This window comes from Eptesicus fuscus, chromosome 1, assembly GCF_027574615.1.
Source record: "Eptesicus fuscus isolate TK198812 chromosome 1, DD_ASM_mEF_20220401, whole genome shotgun sequence".
Lineage (NCBI taxonomy): Eukaryota > Metazoa > Chordata > Mammalia > Chiroptera > Vespertilionidae > Eptesicus > Eptesicus fuscus.
In genome coordinates this window covers 1,163,575-1,188,556 of record NC_072473.1, presented here as the reverse complement: position 1 = coordinate 1,188,556, position 24,982 = coordinate 1,163,575, and the positions used below count along the sequence as shown (strand labels likewise).

At 55.6% G+C, this 24,982-nt stretch overlaps 1 protein-coding gene across 1 annotated transcript in view; it reads left to right on the top strand.

The window, feature by feature from the left end:
- PRKX (protein kinase cAMP-dependent X-linked catalytic subunit) overlaps positions 1–23,202 on the top strand; it is a 49,958-nt gene extending 26,756 nt beyond the window's left edge. The window contains exons 3-9 of the mRNA XM_054720268.1: positions 1,007–1,270; positions 7,489–7,608; positions 9,358–9,453; positions 12,744–12,801; positions 16,083–16,160; positions 19,606–19,750; positions 20,866–23,202. Of these exons, the coding sequence (XP_054576243.1) occupies positions 1,007–1,270; positions 7,489–7,608; positions 9,358–9,453; positions 12,744–12,801; positions 16,083–16,160; positions 19,606–19,731 (742 nt within the window). The 3' untranslated portion in view covers positions 19,732–19,750; positions 20,866–23,202. The remainder of the gene's footprint in view (positions 1–1,006; positions 1,271–7,488; positions 7,609–9,357; positions 9,454–12,743; positions 12,802–16,082; positions 16,161–19,605; positions 19,751–20,865) is intronic.
- The last annotated feature ends 1,780 nt before the right edge of the window (positions 23,203–24,982 follow it).

The following is a 24,982-nucleotide window of genomic DNA, read 5'->3' as shown; positions in this document are numbered from 1 at the left end:
ACCCGTGACATCGATCGAACCACATCTTGGCATCAGAATATGCCTGTCTCAGCATCCGTCTGTCAGTATGAATATTGTAACATTTATGCAAACCTGTACCTTTTTAAAAAACATATATATATATTTTTTTTTATTGATTTCAGAGAGAAAAGGAGAGGGAGAGATAGAAACATCCACGAGGAGAGAGAATCATGGATCGGCTGCCTCCTGCACGCCCCCGACTGGGATCGAGCCCGCAACCCGGGCCTGTGCCCTTGACCTGGGAATCGAACCCGGGACCCTTCAGTCCGCAGGCCGACGCTCTATCCACTGAGCCACACCAGCTGAGGCAAACCTGTACCTTTTAAAAATATATATATTTTTATTGATTTCAGAGAGGAAGGCAGAGGGAGAGGGAGAGAGAGAGAGAGAAACATCCATGAGGAGAGAGAATCATGGACCGGCTGCCTCCTGCACGCCCCACTACTGGGGATCGAGCCTGCAACCCGGGCCTGTGCCCTTGACCAGGAATCGAACCCGGACCTCCTGGTTCACAGGTCGATGCTCAACCACTGAGCCACGCCAGCCAGTCTCTCTCTCTCTCTCTCTCTCTCTCTCTCTCTCTCTCTCTAAGGACACCATTCAGTGGATCAGTCCCATCTTCACCCAGCGTGACCTCATCTCTTCTTGCTCCCTTTTGCAAATCTCGGCTGCCCCCTGTGAGATTGCATTCCTAGGAACTGGGGGACGAGGACTTTGGGGGGGGGAGAGGGGGACACCGTGCACCCCCAGACCAATGGCATGCAGGGTGACCGAGCGATTAAGCTCACACGACGCCGTGGCCGGTGTGGCTCCGTGGATAGACCGCCGGCCACACGTGGACCTGCGTGTCCACCTCCTGTGCACACACCTGTGCTGACCCCTGTGGGGTCCAGGTCCCTCCCGGCCCAGATCCTCCATCCCCGGCCTCCCCCCCCTGACCCCCCATGACCCCCCTGACCCCCCCCCCCCCGCCTCCCACCTGCAGGTTCTGGACCTGCCACGACGACCGCTTCCTGTACATGCTGATGGAGTTCGTGCCGGGCGGCGAGCTGTTCAGCTACCTGCGGAACCGTGGCCGGTTCGGCAACGCGGCCGGGCTGTTCTACGCGGCCGAGATCGTGTGCGCCCTGGACTACCTGCACGCCGCGGGGATCGTCTACCGCGACCTCAAACCCGAGAACATCCTGCTGGACCGCGACGGCCACGTCAAGCTCACCGACTTCGGCTTCGCCAAGAAGCTGGTGGACAGGTGGGACGCCGAGGCTCCTGGGATTTTTCTTCTGTTCGTTTTAATGTCATTTTTTATTTCATTTATTTTCAATATATATTTTATTGATTTTTTTTACAGAGAGGAAGGGAGAGGGAGAGAGAGCTAGAAACATCGATGATGAGAGAGACACATCCATCAGCCGCCTCCTGCACGCCCTCCACTGGGGATGTGCCCGCAACCGAGGTACATGCCCTTGACCGGGAATCGAACCCGGGACCCTTCCGTCCGCAGGCCGACGCTCTATCCACGGAGCCACACCGGTCAGGGCTGTATTATCGATTTAAAATATATGTTCTTACTGCCCTGGCCGGTGTGGCTCAGTGGATAGAGCGTCGGCCTGCGGACGGAAGGGTCCCGGGTTCGATTCCCGGTCAAGGGCATGGACCTTGGTGGCGGGCACATCCCCAGGTGGGGGGCGTGCAGGAGGCAGCTGATGGATGTTTCTCTCTCATCATCGATGTTTCTAGCTCTCTCTCCCTCTCCCTTCCTCTGTGTAAAAAAATCAATAAAATATATATTTTTAAAAAAATGTTCTTACTGATTTCAGAGAGGGACAGAGAGACAGAAAAAAGGAAAAAGATTCCATCCATAATTGAGATCCTAGGGCATTTGTCTTTCTCCGTCTGACATACCTTCCAGGTTCATACCTGTTGACCTAAATGTTAACGTTTCTTTTCTTTTTTTTTTAAGATAATGTGTTTTATTGATTTTAGACAGAAGTAGGGAGAAGGAGAGAGAGAGAGAGAAACATCCATGATGAGAGAGAATCACGGACCGGCCGCCTCCTGCACGCCCCCTACTGGGGATCGAGCCCGCAACCCGGGCGTGTGCCCTTGACCGGGAATCGAACCCAGGACCCTTCAGTTCACTCTATCCACTGAGCCACACCAGTTAGGTCTAATTTTTTTTAAAAAAATTATATTTTTATTGATTTCAGAGAGGAAGGAAGAGAAAGAGAGAGAGAGAGAAACATCAAGGATGAGTTTGATCGGCTGCCTCCCGCACGCCCCCCACCTGGGGATGGAGCCCGCAACCCGGGCCTGTGCCCTTGACCGGGAATCGAACCCGGGACCCTTCCGTCCGCAGGCTGACGCGCTATCCACTGAGCCACGCCGGCCGGGGCTCCATCTCCGTTGTGTACGGAGAATCCCGTCCTTCCTCGGCTCACACAGACCCCCCACGGCCGCCCCGGGGGAGCCGAGAGCCGGCGAGCAGCTGAGAACACAGTGGAGCGAAAGGAGATAAGGCCGAGGTCATGGATAATTCAGTCTCTGCCCTCCCGCTGTCTCCCCGTTACACCCGGGGCCCCCCCCCCCTCCCCGTGTCCGGCTTCTGTTCCTTGTAGCCTTTTACGCCTCTCTGCCCGTCCCACGGGGTTAGAGACATTTTCTTATTGTGGGTAATCCTCACCCCATTCATGTATATTTCCACTGATTTTTAAAATATATATATATTTTTATTGATTTCAGAGAGGAAGGGAGAGGGAGAGAGAATAGAAACATCCATGATGGGAGAGAATCATGGACCGGCTGCCTCCCGCACGCCCCCGACTGGGGATGGAGCCCACAACCCGGGCATGTGCCCTTGACCGGGAATCGAACCCGGGACCCTTCAGTCCGCAGGCCGGCGCTCTATCCACTGAGCCACACCGGCCAGGGCAATTCTTACGTTCTTTATAGCAATTTATGGCTCTCTGCACATCCCAGGAGATGAAAGACTTTTTGTTGTTGTTGTTATTAATCCTCAACCAAGGATATACACGGAGTGGCCAGATTATGATGATCTCTGGACGCATAATAATCTGGCCACTCTGTGTGTGTGTGTGTGTGTGTGTGTGTGTGTGTGTGTGTGTGTGTGTGTGTATATATATATATATATATATCAGAGGCCCGGTGCATGAATCCGTGCATGGGTGGGGTCCAGCCAGCCTGGCCAGGGGGAGGGGACGTGGGCGGTCGGCCGGCCTGCCTGCTGGTCGAACTCCCGGTCGAGGGGACCATTTGCATATTAGCCTTTTATTCTATAGGACAGACACGGAGCGGCCGGATGGTTATGCGTTCAGAGATCATCATCATCTGGCCTCTCCGTGTATTTTTCCATTGATTTTTCTTTTTTTAGAGAGAGTGGAAGGGAGAGGGAGAGAGAGAGAGAGACAGAGAGAGAGAAATGTCAAAGTGAGAAAGACACATCCATTGCTTGCCTCCTGCATGAGCCCTGACCAGGGCCGGGGATCGGATCTGAAACCCGGGTACGTGCCCTCGACCGGGAATCGAACCCTTTACCCTTCAATACTCAGGCTGTTGCTCTGTCCAATGAGCAAAAACGTTCAGGGCTCGAGGCTTTTAAATATACACGGAGCGGCCAGACGAGGATGATCTCTGAACGCATAATAACGTGGCCACTCCGTGTCGATCCTATAGAATAAAAGGCTAATATGCAAATGGTCCCCTCGACCGGGAGTTCGACCAGCAGGCAGGCCGGCCGACCGCCCATGTCCCCTCCCCCTGGCCAGGCTGACCGGACCCCACCCATGCACGAATTCATGCACCGGGCCTCTAATATATAGATAGATAGATAGATAGATAGATAGATAGATAGATAGATAGATAGATATACACACTGAGTGGCCAGATGATTATGCGTTCAGAGATCATCATCATCTGGCCACTCAGTGTCTATATTTTTTATTGATTTCAGAGAGGAAGGAGAGGGAGGGAGAGAGAGAAACATCCATGATGACAGAGAATCACGGACCGGCTGCCTCCTGCACGCCCCCGACTGGGGATCGAGCCCACAACCCGGGCCTGTGCCCTTGACCGGGAATCGAACCCTGACCTCCTGGTTCCTAGGTCGACGCTCAACCCCTGAGCCACGCCGGCCCGGCCGATCTAGCGACTTTTTTGGGGAGGAATCTTCTCCTCTAACGAGGTGTCAGGCACCTGACGCTGCCTGAGAGACTGGAATGGGATACAGCCCGGACCTCTCACCGCAGCAAGGAGCCAAAATAAGAAAAGAGACACCCCACTTCTCCCCCCCTGAACCCCCCTCGCCCCCCTCACCTCCCCCTCCCCCCTCCTCCCCTCCCCGCCGTCCACGTGTAAGGGGACACCCTGTATCTGAGGCCGATACCGTTACCCGTGGCCGCCTCCGTCCCGGTCATCCTGTCGGGCAGAAGCTGGGCGGCCACGAGATGCGTGTGCGTTTGCAGGCGTGACCCAGGCGTGTGATCTCAGGACGGAACGGGTCCACGCGGTGACAGCATCGTCACGGCCAAGTTCATCCCCTTCGAACAGTCACGGTTCTGTCTTTCTTCTTGCTAATCCTCACCTGAGAATACATTTTTGTTGCTTCTTTATTTTTTTAAAATATGTTTTTTATTGATTTCAGAGAGAAAGGGAGGGGAGAGAGAGAGGAACATCCATGAGGAGAGAGAATCACGGATCGGCTGCCTCCTGCACGCCCCCCACTGGGGATGGAGCCCACAACCCGGGCCTGTGCCCTTGACCGGGAATCGAACCCTGACCTCCTGGGTCCTAGGTCGACGCTCTACCCACTGAGCCACGCCAGCCCGGCTATTTTTAATTTTTAATTGATTTTTGGAGGGTGAGGAAGAGAGAGAGAGAGAGAGGACCATTAACCTGAGAACAAACCATGAATCGAGAGGCTCCTATAGAGATGTTAGCAAGAACGTCTCAAAATGTATAGATTTTTAACAAAACACTGCAGCCCTTTCTATGGGGAAAGAGAATTCTTTTACGAGGAGAAGAAAGGAACAGGATTCTCCTATTTTTTGAGAAAAAAAAAAAAAAAAAAAGGCATGTGAGGCTGCACAGGATGGGGAGGACCCCAATTTGGGGGGGGGAAAAAAATTAACCGAATATTTAACCAGAAATATTTAACCTTTGATGTGGGTGCCACTTGGCTGTTCACCCAACTGGCCACTAGGTGGCGCCAGAAGCTAATTTTTTTTCTTTTTTTCTTTCCTTTTATGTATTCATTTATATGTTTTTTGTAAATTTTTTCTCCTATGGCCCTGGCTGGTGTGGCTCAGGGGATAGAGCGTCGGCCTGCGGACTGCAGGGTTGCGGGTTCGATTCCTTGTCAAGGGCACATGCCCGGGTTGTGGGCTCGATCCCCGGTAGGGGGCGTGCAGGAGGCAGCCGATCCATGATTCTCTCTCATTCTTGATGTTTCTATCTCTCTCTCTCTTTCCCTCTCCCTTCCTCTCTGAAATCAATTTAAAAAATATTAAAAACTTTTAAAAAATAAAGAATATATATAATATTGAAACATGCAGATAAGTCAATGAATTTTTTTTTTTCCTTTTCAATGACAGTGGGCATTCACTATTATATTAGTTTCTGGTGTGGTCAAGTATATCATCAACACTTCTATTTTTTAAAATAAATATATGTTTATTGATTTCAGAGAGGACGGGAGAGGGAAGAGAGAGAGAGAGAAACACCCATGAGGAGAGAGAATCATGGATCGGCTGCCTCCTGCACGCCCCCGACTGGGGATCGAGCCCACAACCCGGGCCTGTGCCCTTGACCGGGAATCGAACCCGGGACCCCTCCGTCTGCAGGCCGACGCTCTGCCCACTGAGCCACACCGGCCAGGGCTCACTGTTAATTTTACACTAGAGTCCCGGTGCACGAATTCATGCACAGGTGGGGTCCCTTGGCCTGGCCGGCGATCGAGGCCTATGGGGGAGGGACTGCAGGAGGTTGGCTGGCCCGGGCAAGGCATCATGGGAAGTTGGCCGGCCAGCCCCCCCCGCCGATCGGAATCTATCCTGGGGAGGCGGGGGGCTGGCTGGCAGGGTGGAGGTACCACAGGAAGTTGGCCGACTAAGGAGAGGGACTGTGGGAGGTTGGCCAGCCGGCCCCCCGATTGGGGCCATTTCGGGGGGACGGGGGGAGGCCTGGTGGCCGGACTGGGAGGGGGCCACAGGAGGTTGGTTGTGGGAGCGCTGAGTTGAGCGTCTGCCCCCTGCTGGTCAGTGCGCGTCATAGCGACCGGTCGTCAGGTCCTTCTGTCCTTTCGATCCTAACGGCCGCTTAGGCTTTTATATATAGAGATCAGGGTGTTTTTTTTTTTAATTTCTTTATTGATTAAGGTGTTAACATATGTGTCCTTATTCCCCCAAATACCCCCCCTCTACCCCCTCCCCCTCATGCCCTCACCCCCCTGCTGTCTGCGTCCATGGGTTAGCCCAGTGGTCGGCAAACCCATGAGTCCACGGAGCCACATATCGACAGGACAACGATGGAAATTCCTTTGGAGAGCCACATTTTTTAAACGTAAAACGTCTCCGAACGCCACGTCTTAGACACAGACGCGCCCGGGCTGTGGTGTTTCGTGGAAGAGCCACCCTCCGGGGGCCAGAGAGCCGCACGTGGCTCGCGCGCCGCGGTTTGCCGGCCCCCGGGTCGGGCCTGTGTGCGTGCAGACACGTCCTTGGTCTGATCGGTCTGGGATCGACGCGTCTCTGTCTCTGGATCTGTGTTTGTTCATCCGTGAACGTTGATTATTATATTCCACGCATGAGCCCTGGCCGGTGTGGCTCAGTGGATAGAGCGTCGGCCTGCGGACGGAAGGGTCCCGGGTTCGATTCCGGTCAAGGGCGTGTACCTTGGTTGCAGGCACATCCCCAGTGAGGGGCGTGCAGGAGGCAGCTGATCGATGTTTCTCTCTCATCATGGATGTTTCTAACTCTCCCTCCCTCTCCCTTCCTCTCTGTAAAAAAAATCAATAAAATATATATTCCACCCGTGAGTGAGATCACGGGATATTTCTCTCTCTCTCTGATTGGCTTATTCCGCCCAGCATCACGCTCTGCAGTTGATAGAGGTTCGATTCGGGCTTTGATGCAATACATCCGTGGCCGGCAAACCACGGCCCGCGAGCCACGTGCGGCTCTGTGGCCCCCGGAGTGTGGCTCTTCCACAAAACACCACGGCCTGGGCGCGTCTGTGTCGAAGACGTGGCGTTCAGAGAAGTTTAAGTTTAAAAAATGTGGCTCTCCAAAGGAATTTCCATCGTGGTGCTGTGGATATGTGGCTCCGTGGACTCATGAGTTTGCCGACCACGGGCCTCCATCGTCCACGCTTCTAATAGGGGCTCCCCCGTGGCCAGGCCCGGCTCAGGGTTCCTGACTCCGCCCTCTCTCTCCCCCTCTCCCCCCCCTCTCCCAGGACATGGACTCTCTGTGGGACCCCCGAGTACCTGGCCCCCGAAGTCATTCAGAGCAAGGGCCACGGGCGGGCCGTGGATTGGTGGGCGCTGGGCATCCTCATCTTTGAAATGCTGTCGGGGTGAGTAAAGGGATTCTGGGAAAAATCGGGGCACCCCCTGTGAGGCTTCCGCCCCCCCCCAACCCCCCCCCATCCCTGAGCCCCGGGGGCGCTTGGCAGATTTTCGGGGTGCGATTCCCACTGGCATGTCCCTCAATAGATTCCCTATGGATCAGGCTGCATCACAATGTCCTTCCTCGAGTGACCACCAGAGGGCAGTGCTGCCTAAGAGTCCAGCAGCTCCATTTCCTCCTGGAATCACCACCAGGGGGCAGTGTTGCCTGATGAAAATTGAATCCCGGGGAACCATGATCTTTACATATTTATTTGTTCAATATATTTTTATTGATTTCAGAGAGGAAGGCAGAGGGAGAGAGAGAGAGAGAGAGAGAGACATGTTGAGAGAGAATCATGGACCGGCTGCCTCCTGCACGCCCCCTCATTCTTCCATTTCTTCGTCGCCCTCCGATGTTGACGTGGGGGCATTTCGCTTCAAGGACTTTTGTGTGGCCCTGGCTGGCGTGGCTCAGCGGATAGAGCGTCAGCCTGCACACCGAAGGGTCCCGGGTTCGATTCCCGGTCAAGTGCACATGCCCGGGTTGCGGGCTCCATCCCCGGCGGGGGGCGTGCAGGAGGCAGCTGATCCGTGATTCTCTCTCATCACGGATGTTTCTCTCTCTCTCTCTCCCTCGCCCTTCCTCTCTGACATCCATAAAAATGTTTTATATGATAAAAAGCTAATATGCATATTGTCCACTCAACTGGGGATTTGACCGGGCGTTCGACCAGGGGGCAGGCCGGCCAGCCAACTGCCTGGGGCCCCTTCCCCCAATCGTGGCCGGGCAGCTGAACCCCACCCATGCACGAATTCATGCACCGGGCCTCTAATTATATATATACACGGAGTGGCCAGATGATGATGATCTCTGAACGCATAATAACCTGGCCACTCCGTGTGTGTGTGTGTGTGTAGATAGATAGATAGATAGATAGATAGATAGATAGATATATTAGAGGCCCGGTGCATGAATCCGTGCACGGGTGGGGTCCGGCCAGCCTGGCCAGGGGGAGGGGACATGGGCGGTTGGCTGGCCTGCCTGCTGGTCAAACTCCTGGTCGAGGGGACCATTTGCATATTAGCCTTTTATTCTATAGGACGTACACGCAACTATCTCTCTCTGAATATAGGACGTACACGGAGTGGCCAGATTATGATGATCTCTGAACGCATAATAATCTGTCCACTCAGTGTGTATATATATATATATATATTAGAGGCCCGGTGCATGAATCCATGCATGGGTGGGGTCCGGCCAGCCTGGCCAGGGGGCGGGGACATGGGCGGTTGGCCGGCCTGCCTGCTGGTCGAACTCCCGGTCGAGGGGACCATTTGCATATTCGCCTTTTATTCTATAGGACAGACACGGAGCGGCCGGATGATCATGCGTTCAGAGATCACCATCATCTGGCCGCTCCGTGTCTGCACAAAAAGAGCGTTAGCCTTGCCTCCGTATTCGTCTCTCCGGGGACGCACTTCCTTCTGTTTGTAGCAGGTTACGTATTCTTCACGCGTCGCCTCTTAGGAAAAAAAAAAATCCCCGATGGGACTCGGCCTGCAAAATTAAAAAAAAATAAAATAAAAAGGCTGCACGTGGAAGCATTCCCGCCTCCCTCGGAGACGTGGCCTCCACCCTCCCCCCCCACGCCGCGGTGGCCCCCCCCAGCCCCCCTCCCCCCCCACGGAGATCCCCGTGTCTCTGTTTCCGTCAGCTTCCCCCCGTTCTTCGATGACAACCCCTTCGGCATTTACCAGAAGATCCTCGCCGGCAAAATCGATTTCCCGCGATACTTGGACTTCAACGTCAGGTGAGTGCCCCGGGGTCCTCGTCCTGGGCCGTGCTTATGTTTTTATTTTTTTATTTTTGTTCTAAAGCGTCCGGAAGGACCCCCCAGAACCCCAAAGATCCGAGGCCAGGCATCTGTCGGGCGGGAGTGGCTTCATTCAGGGGGATACGTCGGCATTGGATGGACTTCGCTTTAATGATAGTTCACCTGTTTTTGGGGGGTTTTGATTTGGTTTTTGTTTTTTTTTTATCCTCTTTTACCCCGAAAAGATACTTCTTGTACCTCCTTCCTTTTCTTTTCTATTTTTTTTAAACATGTTTTTACTAGAGGTCCAGTGCACGAAATTCGTGCCCAGGGGGAGGAGGGGTTGCAGAGGGGGGGAATCCCTCAGCCTGGCCTGCACCCTCCAATCTGGGACCCCTCGGGGGATGTCTGACTGCCTCTCACAATCTGGGACCGCTGGCTCCTAACTGCTCACCTGCCTGCCTGCCTGCCTGATCGCCCCTAACCACTCTGCCTACCTGATCGCCCCTAACCCCTCTGCCTGCCTGATCGCCCCTAACCACTCTGCCTGCCTGATCGCCCCTAACCCCTCTGCCTACCTGATCGCCCCTAACTACTCTGCCTGCCTGATCGCCCCTAACCGCTCTGCCTGCCTGCCTGATCGCCCCTAACCACGCTGCCTGCCTGATCGCCCCTAACCACTCTGCCTGCCTGCCTGATCGCCTCTAACCACTCTGCCTGCCTGATCGCCCCTAACCGCTCTGCCTGCCTGCCTGATCGCCCCTAACCACTCTGCCTGCCTGATCGCCCCTAACCACTCTGCCTGCCTGCCTGATCGCCTCTAACCACTCTGCCTGCCTGATCACCCCTAACCACTCTGCCTGCCTGCCTGATCGCCCCTAACCGCTCTGCCTGCCTGCCTGATCGCCCCTAACCACTCTGCCAGCCTGATCGCCCCTAACCACTCTGCCTGCCTGATCGCCCCTAACCCCTCTGCCTACCTGATCGCCCCTAACCACTCTGCCTGCCTGATCGCCCCTAACCACTCTGCCTGCCTGATCGCCCCTAACCATTCTGCCTGCCTGCCTGATCACCCCTAACCGCTCTGCCTGCCTGCCTGATCGCCCCTAACCACTCTGCTTGCCTGCCTGATCGCCCCTAACCCCTCTGCCTGCCTGCCTGATCGCCCCTAACCACCTCTGCCTGCCTGATCACCCCTAACCAGTCTGCCTGCCTGATCGCCCCTAACCACTCTGCCTGCCTGTCTGATCACCCCTAACTGCTAACCTGCCTGCCTGATCGCCCCTAACCACTCTGCCTGCCTGCCTGATCGCCCCTAACCGTTCTGCCTGCCTGATCGCCCCTAACCACTCTGCCTGCCTGCTTGATCGCCCCTAACCACTCTGCCTGCCTGCCTGATCGCCCCTAACCAGTCTGCCTGCCTGCCTGATCACCCCTAACCACTCTGCTGCCTGCCTGATTGCCCCTAACCACTCTGCCTGCCTGCCTGATTGCCCCTAACTGCTCTGCCTGCCTGCCTGATCGCCCCTAACTGCTCTGCCTGCCTGCCTGATCACCCCTAACCACTCTGCCTGCCTGCCTGATCGCCCCTAACCACTCTGCCTGCCTGCCTGATCGCCCCTAACCACTCTGCCTGCCTGCCTGATCGCCCCTAACCACTCTGCCTGCCTGATCGCCCCTAACCACTCTGCCTGCCTGATCGCCCCTAACCACTCTGCCTGCCTGATCGCCCCTAACCACTCTGCCTGCCTGCCTGATCGCCCCTAACCACTCTGCCTGCCTGCCTGATCGCCCCTAACCACTCTGCCTGCCTGATCGCCCCTAACCACTCTGCCTGCCTGATCGCCCCTAACCACTCTGCCTGCCTGCCTGATCGCCTCTAACCACTCTGCCTGCCTGATCACCCCTAACCACTCTGCCTGCCTGATCACCCCTAACCACTCTGCCTGCCTGCCTGATCACCCCTAACCACTCTGCCTGCCTGATCGCCCCTAACCACTCTGCCTGCCTGCCTGATCGCCCCTAACCACTCTGCCTGCCTGATCGCCCCTAACCACTCTGCCTGCCTGCCTGATCACCCCTAACCACTCTGCCTGCCTGTCTGATCACCCCTAACCACTCTGCCTGCCTGATCGCCCCTAACCACTCTGCCTGCCTGATCGCCCCTAACCACTCTGCCTGCCTGCCTGATCGCCCCTAACCACTCTGCCTGCCTGCCTGATCGCCCCTAACCACTCTGCCTGCCTGCCTGATCGCCCCTAACCACTCTGCCTGCCTGATCGCCCCTAACCACTCTGCCTGCCTGATCGCCCCTAACCACTCTGCCTGCCTGCCTGATCGCCCCTAACCACTCTGCCTGCTTGATCACCCCTAACCACTCACCTGCCTGCCTGATCACCCCTAACCACTCTGCCTGCCTGATCACCCCTAACCACTCTGCCTGCCTGCCTGATCGCCCCTAACCACTCTGCCTGCCTGATCGCCTCTAACCACTCTGCCTGCCTGATCGCCCCTAACCACTCTGCCTGCCTGATCACCCCTAACCACTTGCCTGACTGCCTGATTGCCCCTAACCATTTGCCTGCCTGCCTGATCACCCCTAACCACTCTGCCTGCCTGTCTGATTGCCCCTAACCACTTGCCTGCCTGCCTGATCACCCCTAACCACTCTGCCTGCCTGCCTGATCACCCCTAACCACTCTGCCTGCCTGATCACTCCTAACCACTTGCCTGCCTGCCTATTTGCCCCTAACCACCTCTGCCTCGCCCTGCACCCAGGACCCAGGATTCCCTCCCTCTGGCCATCCGCTGGCACCCGGAACCCGGACCGGCTTCGCCCAGGCCGACCACAGCCACTATGGACCATGGGCAGGCGGATTCGCTCGGGCCGCAGACACTGGTGCCCGGGACCACGGGGCGGGCGGCTTGTCCCTCCCCCGGGCCGCAGCCTGGCTGGTCCCCATTCCTCTCTCCCCAGCGTTGAGTGTCTGAGACGTGACGGTGTGACGACCATTTGCATATTAGCTCTTTATTAGATAGGATTGATTTCAGAGAGAAAGAGAGAGGGGGAGAGAGAGAGAGAGAAACATCCATGAGGAGAGAGAATCATGGACCAGCGGCCTCCTGCACGCCCCCCACTGGGGATGGAGCCCACAACCCGGGCATGTGCCCTTGACCGGGAATCGAACCCGTGACCTCCTGGTTCCTAGGTCGACGCTCAACCACGGAGCCACGCCGGCCGGGCTGTTCATTTTTTTTAAATTATTTTTTATCCTTTTCCCCAACAGAGACCTCATTAAGAAACTGCTGGTGGTGGACAGGACGCGGCGTCTGGGCAACATGAAGGTGAGCGTGTGCGGCCGTGTGTGGCCGTGTGTGGCCGTGTGTGGCCGTGTGTGACCGTGTGTGGCCGTGTGTGACCGTGTGTGGCCGTGTGTGACCATGTGCGGCCGTGTGTGGCCGTGTGTGACCGTGTGCGGCCGTGTGCGGCCGTGTGCGGCCGTGTGTGGCCGTGTGTGGCCGTGTGTGGCCGTGTGCGGCCGTGTGCGGCCGTGTGTGACCGTGTGTGGCCGTGTGCGGCCGTGTGCGTGAAGCGGTTTGTGTTCACGATGAGTCCCCGTCATTCGACGCCGAACATTTCCATGTGGAGAGAGAAACACGGGTGCACGATGCGTGTGTGGACTCCGCGGCCAGATTTCAAATCTCGGATTCTGCGTCCACAAAATTCACCTCGGTCTACACCCGTCTGCTCTTGGGTCCGGACAAGCAAATGACTCAACGGTGATGGATAAGGGATTCGTTATCTGTCATCTCTGTATCTATCACCTGTCTGTCTGTCTATCTATCTATCTATCTATCTATCTATCTATCCATCCATCTACCTATGTGTTCACCCACTCACCCAATTCGTTAATCTAAGTCATCCTTCATCTCTGTCTAGCTATCATCGATCTATCAATCAATCTGCTATCATCTGTCTGTCATCTAACATCTATCTATCTATTCACCCACCCAATTTAGTCATCTATCTAGTCATCATTCCTCTCTATCTACCATCTATGTATCATCTATCTATTAATCAATCTACTATCTATCTGTCTTTCTATCAATCAATCTGCTATCAATCTATTATATGTCTGTCATCTAACATCTATCTATCTATTCACCCACTCACCCAATTCGTTCATCTAGCTATCACCAGCTATCAATCAATCTGCTATCTGTGTTTCTATTATCTGTCAATCAATCTACTATCATCTATCTGTCATCTAACATATATCTATCTATCTATCTATCTATCTATCTATCTATCTCTCTATCTATTCACCCACTTACCCAATTCCTTAATCTAGGTATCCTTCATCTCTATCTAGCTATCAACTATGTATAATCTATCTATTAACCTACTATCTATCTTTCTATCATCAATCAATCTACTATCATCTGTCATCTAACATCTATATCTATATATCTGTCTATCTATCTATCTACCTATCTATCTATCTATCTATTTATCTATCCATCCATCTATCTATTCACCCAGCCATTCAATTCATTAATCTAGTCATCCTTCATCTCTATGTATCATCTAGCTATCAATTAGTCTACTATCTATCTATCATCTGTCTGTCATCTAACATCTATCATCTATCTGTCTGTCTGTCTGTCTATCTATGTATCTATCTATCCACCAACTCACCCAATTTGTTCCTCTAGTCATCCTTCATCTCTAGCTATCATCTATCAATCTACTGTTTCTATTATCTATCAATTAATCTACTATCATCTATCTGTCATCTAACATCTATCTATCTATCTATCTATCTGTCTATCTATCTATCTATCCATTCATCTATTCACCCACTCACCCAATTCACTAATCTAGTCATCCTTCATCTCTGTCAGTCTATCATCTATGTATCATCTATCAATCAATCTACTATCTATCATCTGTCCATCTAAAATTTATCATCTATCTATCTATCTATCTATCTATCTATCTATCTATCTATCTGTCTATTCGCCCACTCACCCAATTGGTTAATCTAGTCATCCTTCATCTCTAGCTATCAACTATGTATCATCTCTCTATTAATCAACCTACTATCTATCTTTCTATCATCTATCAATCAATCTACTATCATCTGTCTATTATCTAACATCTATCTATCTATCTATCTATCTATCTATCTATCTATCTATCCATCCATCCATATATCTATTCACCCAGCCATTCAAGTCATTAATCTAGTCATCCTTCATCTCTGTGTATCATCTAGCTATCAATCAATCTACTATCTATCTATCATCTGTCTGTCATCTAACATCTATCATCTGTCTATCTATCTATCCACCCACTCACCCAATTCGCTCATCTAGTCATCCCTCATCTCTATCTAGCTATCATCTATCAATCAATCTACTATGTTTCTATTATCTATCAATTAATCTACTATCATCTATCTGTCATCTAACATCTATCTATCTATCTATCTATCTATCTATTCACCCACTTACCCAATTCCTTAATCTAGTCACCCTTCATCTCTATCTCGCTATCAACTGTGTATCATCTCTCTATTAATCAACCTACTATCTGTCTACCTTTCTATCATCTATCAATCAATCTACTATCATCTATCTGTCAACTAACGTCTATCTATCTATCTATCTATCTATCTATCTATCTATCCATCCATCTATATATCTATTCACCCAGCCATTCAATTCATTAATCTAGTCATCCTTCATCTCTATGTATCATCTAGCTATCATTCAATCTACTATCTATCTATCATCTGTCTGTCATCTAACGTCTATAATCTATCTATCTATCTATCTATCTATCTATCTATCTATCCATCCATCCATATATCTATTCACCCAGCCATTCAATTCATTAATCTAGTCATCCTTCATCTCTATGTATCATCTAGCTATCAATCAGTCTACTATCTATCTATCATCTGTCTGTCATCTAACGTCTATCATCTATCTATCTATCTGTCTATCTATCTATCCACCCACTCACCCAATTTGCTTATCTAGTCATCCCTCATCTCTATCTAGCTATCATCTATCAATCAATCTACTATGTTTCTATCATCTATCAATTAATCTACTATCATCTATCTGTCATCTAACATCTATCTATCTATTCACTCACTCACCCAATTCCTTAATCTAGTCATCCTTCATCTCTATCTCACTATCAACTGTGTATCATCTATCTATTAATCAACCTACTATCTGTCTACCTTTCTATCATCTATCAATCAATCTACTATCATCTGTCTGGATATCATGATACCTGAGGATCTGTACTAGAGTTTGGGCGACCTTAGAGTCAACTTCACATCCTTACTGATGTCAGAGAGGAAGAGAGAGAGAGAGAGAGAAACATCCGTGATGAGAGAGAATCACGGACCGGCCGCCTCCTGCACGCCCCCGACTGGGGATCGAACCCGCAACCCGGGCCTGTGCCCTTGACCGGGAATCGAACCCTGACCTCCTGGTTCATAGGTCAACACTCAACCCCTGAGCCACCCCGGCCGGCCAGGACGTTGGGAACACGCTCTCTCCCGTCCGGTTGAGTTCGGTGCCTGATGGCCGTGTTTCCCTCACAGAACGGCGCCGAGGACGTGAAGCGGCACCGCTGGTTCCGCCTGGTGGACTGGGACGCCGTCCCCCAGAGGAAGCTCAAGGTACAGCCGGCGTCCGCGCGGCGCCCCTGCCCTCGGCGTCCCGGCTGGAAGCCGCACACGTCCCCGACCCCGGGACGCGCCGGGTCCGCACGGGCGGGGCGGCCCGCTCACTGCTCACCCCGTCCCCACGCCGCCGCGGGGGCCGCTCCGTGGATATCGGGGGGCGAGAGGGGCAGACGGACGGGTGGGAGGACGGAGGCGGGGTGTCTGCCGGGGGCTTTGGGGGACCCGGCTCCCTTTCTCCGTCGCTCTGGGACCACACGCTGTGTATCGGGCCACACTCTGGGGTCAGCCCCGCCCTCACCCTGGGGTCAGCCCCGCCCACACCCTGGGGTCAGCCCCGCCCACACTCTGGGGTCAGCCCCGCCCACACTCTGGGGTCAGCCCCGCCCACACTCTGGGGTCAGCCCCGCCCACACCCTGGGGTCAGCCCCGCCCACATCCTGGGGTTAGCCCCGCCCACACTCTGGGGTCAGCCCCGCCCACACTCTGGGGTCAGCCCCGCCCACACTCTGGGGTCAGCTCCGCCCACACTCTGGGGTCAGCCCTGCCCTCACTCTGAGGTCAGCTCCGCCCACACCCTGGGGTCAGCCCCGCCCACACTATGCGGTCAGCCCCGCCCACACTCTGAGGTCAGCCCCGCCCACACCCTGGGGTCAGCCCCGCCCACACCCTGGGGTCAGCCCCGCCCACACTCTGGGGTCAGCCCCGCCCACACACTGGGCTCAGCCCCGCCCACACGCTGGGGTCAGCCCCGCCCACACTCTGGGGTCAGCCCTGCCCTCACTCTGAGGTCAGCTCCGCCCACACCCTGGGGTCAGCCCCGCCCACACCCTGGGGTCAGCCCCGCCCACACCCTGGGGTCAGCCCCGCCCACACTCTGGGGTCAGCCCCGCCCACACCCTGGGGTCAGCCCCGCCCACACTCTGGGTCAGCCCCGCCCACACCCTGGGGTCAGCCCCGCCCACACCCTGGGGTCAGCCCCGCCCACACTCTGGGGTCAGCCCCGCCCACACTCTGGGGTCAGCCCCGCCCACACTCTGGGGTCAGCCCCGCCCACATTTTAGGCTCAGCCCCGCCCACACCCTGGGGTCAGCCCCGCCCACACTCTGGGGTCAGCCCCGCCCACACCCTGGGGTCAGCCCCGCCCACACCCTGGGGTCAGCCCCGCCCACACTCTGGGGTCAGCCCCACCCACATTTTAGGCTCAGCCCCGCCCACACTCTGGGGTCAGCCCCGCCCACACTCTGGGGTCAGCCCCGCCCTCACTCTGGGGTCAGCCCCGCCCTCACCCTGGGGTCAGCCCCGCCCACACCCTGGGGTCAGCCCCGCCCACACCCTGGGGTCAGCCCCACCCACACTCTGGGGTCAGCCCCGCCCTCACTCTGGGGTCAGCCCCACCCTCACTCTGGGGTCAGCTCCGCCCACACCCTGGGGTCAGCCCCACCGACACTCTGGGGTCAGCCCTGCCCACATTTAAGGGTCAGCCCCGCCCACACTCTGAGGTCAGCCCCGCCCACACTCTGGGGTCAGCCCCGCCCACACTCTGGGGTCAGCCCCGCCCTCACTCTGGGGTCAGCCCCACCCACAGTCTGGGGTCAGTCCAGTCCACACCCTGGGGTCAGCCCCGCCCACACTCCTGGGTCAGCCCCGCCCACACTCTGGGGTCAGCCCCGCCCACACTCTGGGGTCAGCCCCGCCCACACTCTGGGGTCAGCCCCGCCCACACGCTGGGGTCAGCCCCGCCCACACTCTGGGGTCAGCCCCACCCACACCCTGGGGTCAGCCCTGCCCACACTCTGGGGTCAGCCCTGCCTACACCCTGGGGTCAGCCCCACCCACACTCTGGGGTCAGCCCTGCCTACACCCTGGGGTCAGCCCCGCCCACACCCTGGAGTCAGCCCCGCCCACACTCTGGGGTCAGCCCCGCCCATACCCAGGGGTCAGCCCCGCCCTCACTGTGTGGTCAGCCCCGCCCACACTCTGGGGTCAGCCCCGCCCATACCCAGGGGTCAGCCCCGCCCTCACTGTGTGGTCAGCCCCGCCCACACTCTGGGGTCAGCCCCGCCCATACCCAGGGGTCAGCCCCGCCCTCACTGTGTGGTCAGCCCCGCCCACACCCTGGGGTCAGCCTCACCCACACTCTGGGTCAGCCCCGCCCACATTTTAGGGTCAGCCCCTCCCACACCCTGGGGTCAGCCCCGCCCACACTCAGGGGTCAGCCCCGCCCACACTCAGGGGTCAGCCCCGCCCACACTCAGGGGTCAGCCCCGCCCACACTCAGGGGTCAGCCCCGCCCACACTCAGGGGTCAGCCCCGCCCACACTCTGGGGTCAGCCCCGCCCACACCCTGGGGTCAGCCCCGCCCACACCCTGGGGTCAGCCCCGCCCACACTCTGGGGTCAGCCCCGCCCACACTCGGGTCATCCCCGCCCACACTCTGGGGTCAGCCCCACCCACACTCTGGGGTCAGCACCGCCCATACCCAGGGGTCAGCCCCGCCCTCACTGTGTGGTCAGCCCCGCCCACACCCTGGAGTCAGCCCCGCCCACACTCTGGGGTCAGCCCCGCCCACACTCTGGAGTCAGCCCCGCCCACATTTTAGGCTCAGCCCCGCCCACACTGTGGGGTCAGCCCCACCCACACCCTGGGGTCAGCCCCACCCACATTTTAGGCTCAGCCCCGCCCACACTCTGGGGTCAGCCCCGCCCACACACCGGGGTCAGCCCCCCCCACACACCGGGGTCAGCCCCGCCCACATTTTAGGCTCAGCCCAGCCCACACCCTGGGGTCAGCCCCGCCCACACTCCGGGGTCAGCCCCGCCCACATTTAAGGCTCAGCCCCGCCCACACCCTGAGGTCAGCCCCGCCCACATTTTAGGCTCAGCCCCGCCCACACCCTGGGGTCAGCCCCGCCCACACTCTGGGGTCAGCCCCGCCCACACTCTGGGGTCAGCCCCGCCCACACCCTTGGCTCAGCCCCGCCCACACCCTGGGGTCAGCCCCGCCCACACTCTGGGGTCAGCCCCGCCCACACCCTGGGGTCAGCCCCGCCCACACTCCCATGTGCATGAGCTGCCAAAAGTCACAGGTGTGGACGGGGCCCAATCACCCAGACTCCCCCCCTCCGTATCTTCCTTTATTTTTTAAATTTATTGCTTTTCCCTTTTCATTTGATCATTTCTTGTTATTTTCTCCAAATCATCCTTTCTCGTTGAACGTATGACACGCGGCCCCTCCTTAACCCCCGTGACCGCCTCCAGCCCGCCCCACGCCCCCCCCCGGGCCCGGGGCCCCCCCCCCCCCCCCCCGTCGTCGGCGTCCACGGGTGAGGCCCAGACGCACACAAGGTCCCAGCTTGACCGCCTCCCCCGCCCCCACCCGCCCTCCCGGCCTCACCCTCTCCTTCTCACCGCGCCCCTTCTCTTGGCCACCCCCCCCCCAGCCCCCGATCGTGCCCAAGGTGCGGGGCGAGGGCGACACCTCCAACTTCGAGGCGTACCCCGACAGCGACTGGAGCACGGCGCCGCCCGCGTCCCCCCAGGACCTGGAGCCCTTCAAGAACTTCTGAGGCGCCGGCCTCCGGGCAGGTACGTCTGCTCAGGTCGTGATTCCAGGAAAAAAAAAAAAAAAAAAAACACACAGCCAGGCCCCAGCCGGTGCGGCTCAGCGGATAGAGCGCCGGCCTGCGGGCTGAAGGGTCCCGGGTTCGATTCCCGGTCAAGGGCACAGGCCCGGGATTCGGGCTCCATCCCCAGTGGGGGGCGTGCAGGAGGCGGCCGGTCCATGGTGGCCTCCTGCACGCACCCCAACCCAGGGCCTGGAATGGGACCTGCAACCCAGGTCCATGCCCTTGACCGGGATCGAACCCAGGACCCTTCGGTGTCAGGGCTGTAGCTCTAAACACCAAGCAAATCTGGGTGGGGCTGAATTTTATCTTCTTCATGCTCATCCAATAATATATATATATATATATATTTTTATTTTTTAATATATTTATTGATTTTTTACAGAGAGGAAGAGAGAGGGATAGAGAGCTAGAAACATCGATGATAGAGAAACATCCATCAGCTGCCTCCTGCACGCCCCCCACTGGGGATGTGCCCGCAACCAAGGTCCATGCCCTCGACCAGGAATCGAACCCGGGACCTTTCAGCCCGCAGGCTGACGCTCTGTCCACTGAGCCACACCAGTTTCGGCCAATAATATATTTTTACTAGGGGCCCGGGGCACGAATCCATGCACCAGTGGGGTCCCTCGGCCTGGCCTGCGGGATCGGGCCGAAACCGGCTCTCCGACATCCCCCGAGGGGTCCCGGGTGGCGAGAGGGCGCAGGCCAGGCCGCGGGACCCCACCGGTGCACGATCGGGGCCGGGGAGGGACATGGGAGGTTGGCCAGCTGGGGAGGGACCGCGGGAGGGCTCCAGGGCGTGTCCGGCCCGTCTCGCTCAGTCCCGATCGGCCGTACCCCAGCAGCAAGCTCACCTACCGGTCGGAGCGTCTGCCCCCTGGTGGTCAGTGCACGTCATAGCGAGCGGTTGAGCGGCCTTAGCATATCATTAGCCTATTACGCTGTGATTGGTTGAACGGACGACCGGACGCCCGGTCACTTAGCCTATCAGGCTTTCATGCTATAGGATTATCACACAGTTTTGCCCATTTATCTGGAAACTCACCCAATCCTGTGTGTCCCGTTCCCCACCAGATACGGGAAGAGTGGAGACCGCCCGGGAAAGCGCGGTCGGTCCACGCCGTCTCGAAGGGCCGCCTTCCGGATGAGACGGGGGACTGGACCCCGGGGTCCCCCGCCCGCATGTACCTAAGGGGGTCGGACGGCGGTGGACACGCGTGGGCCTTGCGTGTTCCTGAAGCAACTGGAATCCTGCAGCGCCGTGGGGTCCTACGGGGTGGATCTCTCGCTGTTTCCTCACGGACTCCACTTGATAAGTTCGAACAGAACGTGCTTGGGCACAAGCACAGATGGTGTGTGCGTGCACACGCGTGTGCGTGCGTGTGCGTGTGCGTGTGTGTGTGTGTGTGTAGGCGTGAAAGACTATAGGTCAGACACCATACGGCCACGTGCATGCGCTCAGGACGCGGAGCCGGTGATGTTTAGCTTTCCAATTTCTCCCTCGGGCCCTGGCCGGTGTGGCCCAGCGGATAGAGCGTCGGCCTGCGGACCAGAGGGTCCCGGGTTCGACTCCCGCTCGAGGGCACGGACCTCGGTGGCAGGCTCCTCCCCGGCCCGGGGCCCCGGTCGGGGGCAAGTGCAGGAGACAACCCGTCGATGTGTCTCTCTCTCTCTCACATCGATGCTTCTCTCTGCCTCGCCCTCTCTCTTCCATCCTCTCTCTAAAAATCAATGGAAAAAGATCCTCGGGTGAGGATTCATCAAAAAATATAAATAAAAAAACTTTATTCCTCAGGAATCTGTTGTCTTCGGAACAAAGCCCTAAAAGGATGATGGGTGCATTTTTTTTTTTTTTTAAATCACCTTCTGTGCATTTTTAGCTCTTGGTGCAGCAAATGTCGCTAACATCCTACATCCTGACATCTGTCTGGTCAAGTGAGGTCTTGAAACCAGAAGGCAAGGCTTGCATTTTATTTATTTTCATTAATTTTTAATAAAAATATATATTTTTATGGATGTCAGAGAGGAAGGGAGAGGGAGAGAGAGAGAGAGAGAGAAACATCCATGAGGAGAGAGAATCATGGATCGGCCGCCTCCTGCACGCCCCCGGCTGGGGATGGAGCCCGCAACCCCGGGCGTGTGCCCTGGACCTGGGAATCGAACCCGGGACCTCCTGGTTCCTAGGCCGACGCTCAGCCACGGAGCCACGCCACGCCGGCCGGGGGATGCAATGGGCATTATCTCGATCGCTGCTGTTCGCCTCGGCCAGATATGCAAAAAATATTTCCAGCGAGAAGATAACGACGCGTCCCCTTCTCGCCGTCCACGCCCAGAGGTCAGCCCCGCAGCCGACGTGTTTTTGTGTCTAGAACGTTTCGGCTCCCCCGCCGTCGAGCTGAACGGGGAATCGAACCCGGGACCCTCCAGTCCGCAGGCTGACGCCCTACCCACTGAGCCACACCAGCCCAGGCCAGACTTTTTTTTTATTGGTTTTTCAGAGAGAGAGGAAGGGGGAGGTGGAGGAGAGAGAGAGAGAGAGGAACGTGGATAGGAGAGCAGGATATCGATCTGATGGACGGTTTTTACAGTGAATCGATGGCTGATGCTCTCCATTCAGTGGATAGAGCGCCCGCCTGCGGACCAAAGGGTCGTGGGTTCGATTCACGGACCTCCATGGCAGGCGCCTCCCTCCCCGGCCCAGGCCCTGGTCGGGGCGCGTGCAGGAGGCAACCCATCGACGGGTCTCTCTCTCTCTCTCTCTCACATCGATGTTTCTCTCTCTTCCAAGTCCCTTTTAAAAAAAAAAAAATCAATGGAAAAATTTCCTTAGGTGTGAATTAAAAAAAGAAGAAAAAAGAAAGGAAAAAGAAAGAGTCGTTTCTGACGAATTCGTTCGTCTTGAAGGGGGGGGTGACGTCGACTTATAAAAAAGAGAAGCCCTGGCCGGTGTGGCTCAGTGGATAGCGCGTCGGCCTGCGGACGGAAGGGTCCCGGGTTCGATTCCCGGTCAAGGGCACGGACCTGGGTTGTGGGCACATCCCCAGGTGGGGGGCGTGTGCAGGAGGCGGCTGATGGATGTTTCTCTCTCATCATCGATGTTTCTCTCTCTCCCTCTCCCTTCCTCTCTGTAAAAAAATCAATAAAATATAATTTGAAAAATCAGGAACAAAGAGACATAGCACAGGAACGGACGTGTGGAGAGTGTCTTTGGACGGTCTGCTTGGTGTGAGTGTGTGTGTATGCGTGTAGATGGCGTGTATGCCTGGGGACGTCTCCCTCTCCCGTGTGCTGGGCAGATGCCCAGGTTTGCGTGTGTCTGACAGAGGATACGGGTCCTCCGTCCACGGGAACACGCTGTCCGTGCGGTTTTGCTGCCCGGGATCGTGTGTTCAGACCTTTCCCCGTCTTCCTTATCGTCGGCGCGATCACGGTGCGCATTTCTGTTATTTAACGAAGGTGTCACGGCCTGTGTGCGTGTGCGTGTGCGTGTGCGTGTGTGTGTGCGCGGGTGGATGGAAGCCATTCGACCCAACGGGCCGTCTTTGCCCTTATTTCTTCTTCTTCTTCCTTCTTCCTTCTTCCTCCTTCTTCCTTCTTCCTTCTTCCTTCTACTTCCTCGTTCTTCCTTCTTCCCTCTTCTTCCTTCTTCCTCCTTCTTCCTTCTACTTCCTCGTTCTTCCTTCTTCTTCTTCCTTCTTCCTCCTTCTTCCTTCTTCTTCCTTCTTCCTTCTTCCTCCTTCTTCTTCCTTCTTCCTTCTTCTTCCTCCTCCTCCTCCTCCTCCTCATTCTTCCTTCTTCTTCCTTCTTCTTCCTTCTTCCTTCTTCCTCCTTCTTCCTCCTTCTTCCTTCTTCTTCCTTCCTCCTCCTTCTTCCTTCTTCCTCCTTCTTTCTCCTTCTTCCTCCTTCTTCCTCCTTCTTCCTTCTTCCTCCTTCTTCCTTCTTCTTCCTTCTTCTTCCTTCTTCTTCTTCTTCCTTCTTCTTCCTCCTTCTTCCTTCTTCTTCTTCTTCCTTCTTCTTCCTCCTTCTTCCTTCTTCCTTCTTCCTTCTTCCTTCTTCCTCCTTCTTCTTCCTTCTTCCTTCTTCTTCCTCCTCCTCCTCATTCTTCCTTCTTCTTCCTTCTTCTTCCTTCTTCCTTCTTCTTCCTTCTTCCTCCTTCTTCCTCCTTCTTCCTTCTTCTTCCTTCCTCCTCCTTCTTTCTTCTTCCTCCTTCTTCTTCCTTCCTCCTCCTTCTTCTTCTTCTTCCTTCTTCTTCCTCCTTCTTCCTTCTTCTTCCTTCCTCTTCCTTCTTCCTTCTTATTCCTTCTTCCTCCTTCTTCCTTCTTCCTTCTTCCTTCTTCCTCTTCCTTCTACCTTCTTCCTCCTTCTTTCTTCTTCTTCTTCTTTCTTCTTCTCTCTCGCTCACACTGTGCTGTGGACAAGCTGGTCCTGCAGACACCCCTCTCCCAGGGGTCCTCAAACTTTCTAAACGGGGGCCCGGTCCCTGTCCCTCAGACGGTTGGAGGGCCGGACTATTGTTTAAAAAAAAAAAAATAAAAACGATGAACAAATTCCTATGCACACGGCACATAGCTTATTTTGAAGTAAAAAAGAGAAAGAAAAATACACGGCGAAAACACCCGCCTGTGGCCCACGGGCCGTGGTTGGAGGACGCCTGCCGCCTATTCAGTGCCTTTGCCGGTGGCTCAACCCCAGGTCCCCTGCACGGCGATGCCAGATGCTCATATTTTATTTTATTTTATTATTTTTTTTTGGGGGGGGGGGGGCGGTGTGGGGAGGGACAGGAAACCAACCAACCAACCAGAAAACGCTGTTTGCAATCCCCTCCGTCCCTTGCACAATGGAAATCACTGTGATGTGTATATACCGCTCGGGGGAAATTTTTACTGCTGTCTTAATTTATGGAATAACAACGCTGGGTCCCAGGTGTGTGGAATAAAACGTTATACCTCTGACGAAGCGTCCTTTCTGGTCCGTGTGGTGTGTTGCGGGGTATGCGCCGTGGCGTGGCTGCTTCGATCTGTTCCGGGAGTCTGCAGGCTTCTTCTGGTTTGTTTTCAGACTTTTTATAGGTTTCTGTGTTTTAAAATATTGTTTTTTTTAAATATATTTTATTAATTTTTTACAGAGAGGAAGAGAGAGGGATAGAGAGTTAGAAACATCGATGAGAGAGAAACATCCATCAGCTGCCTCT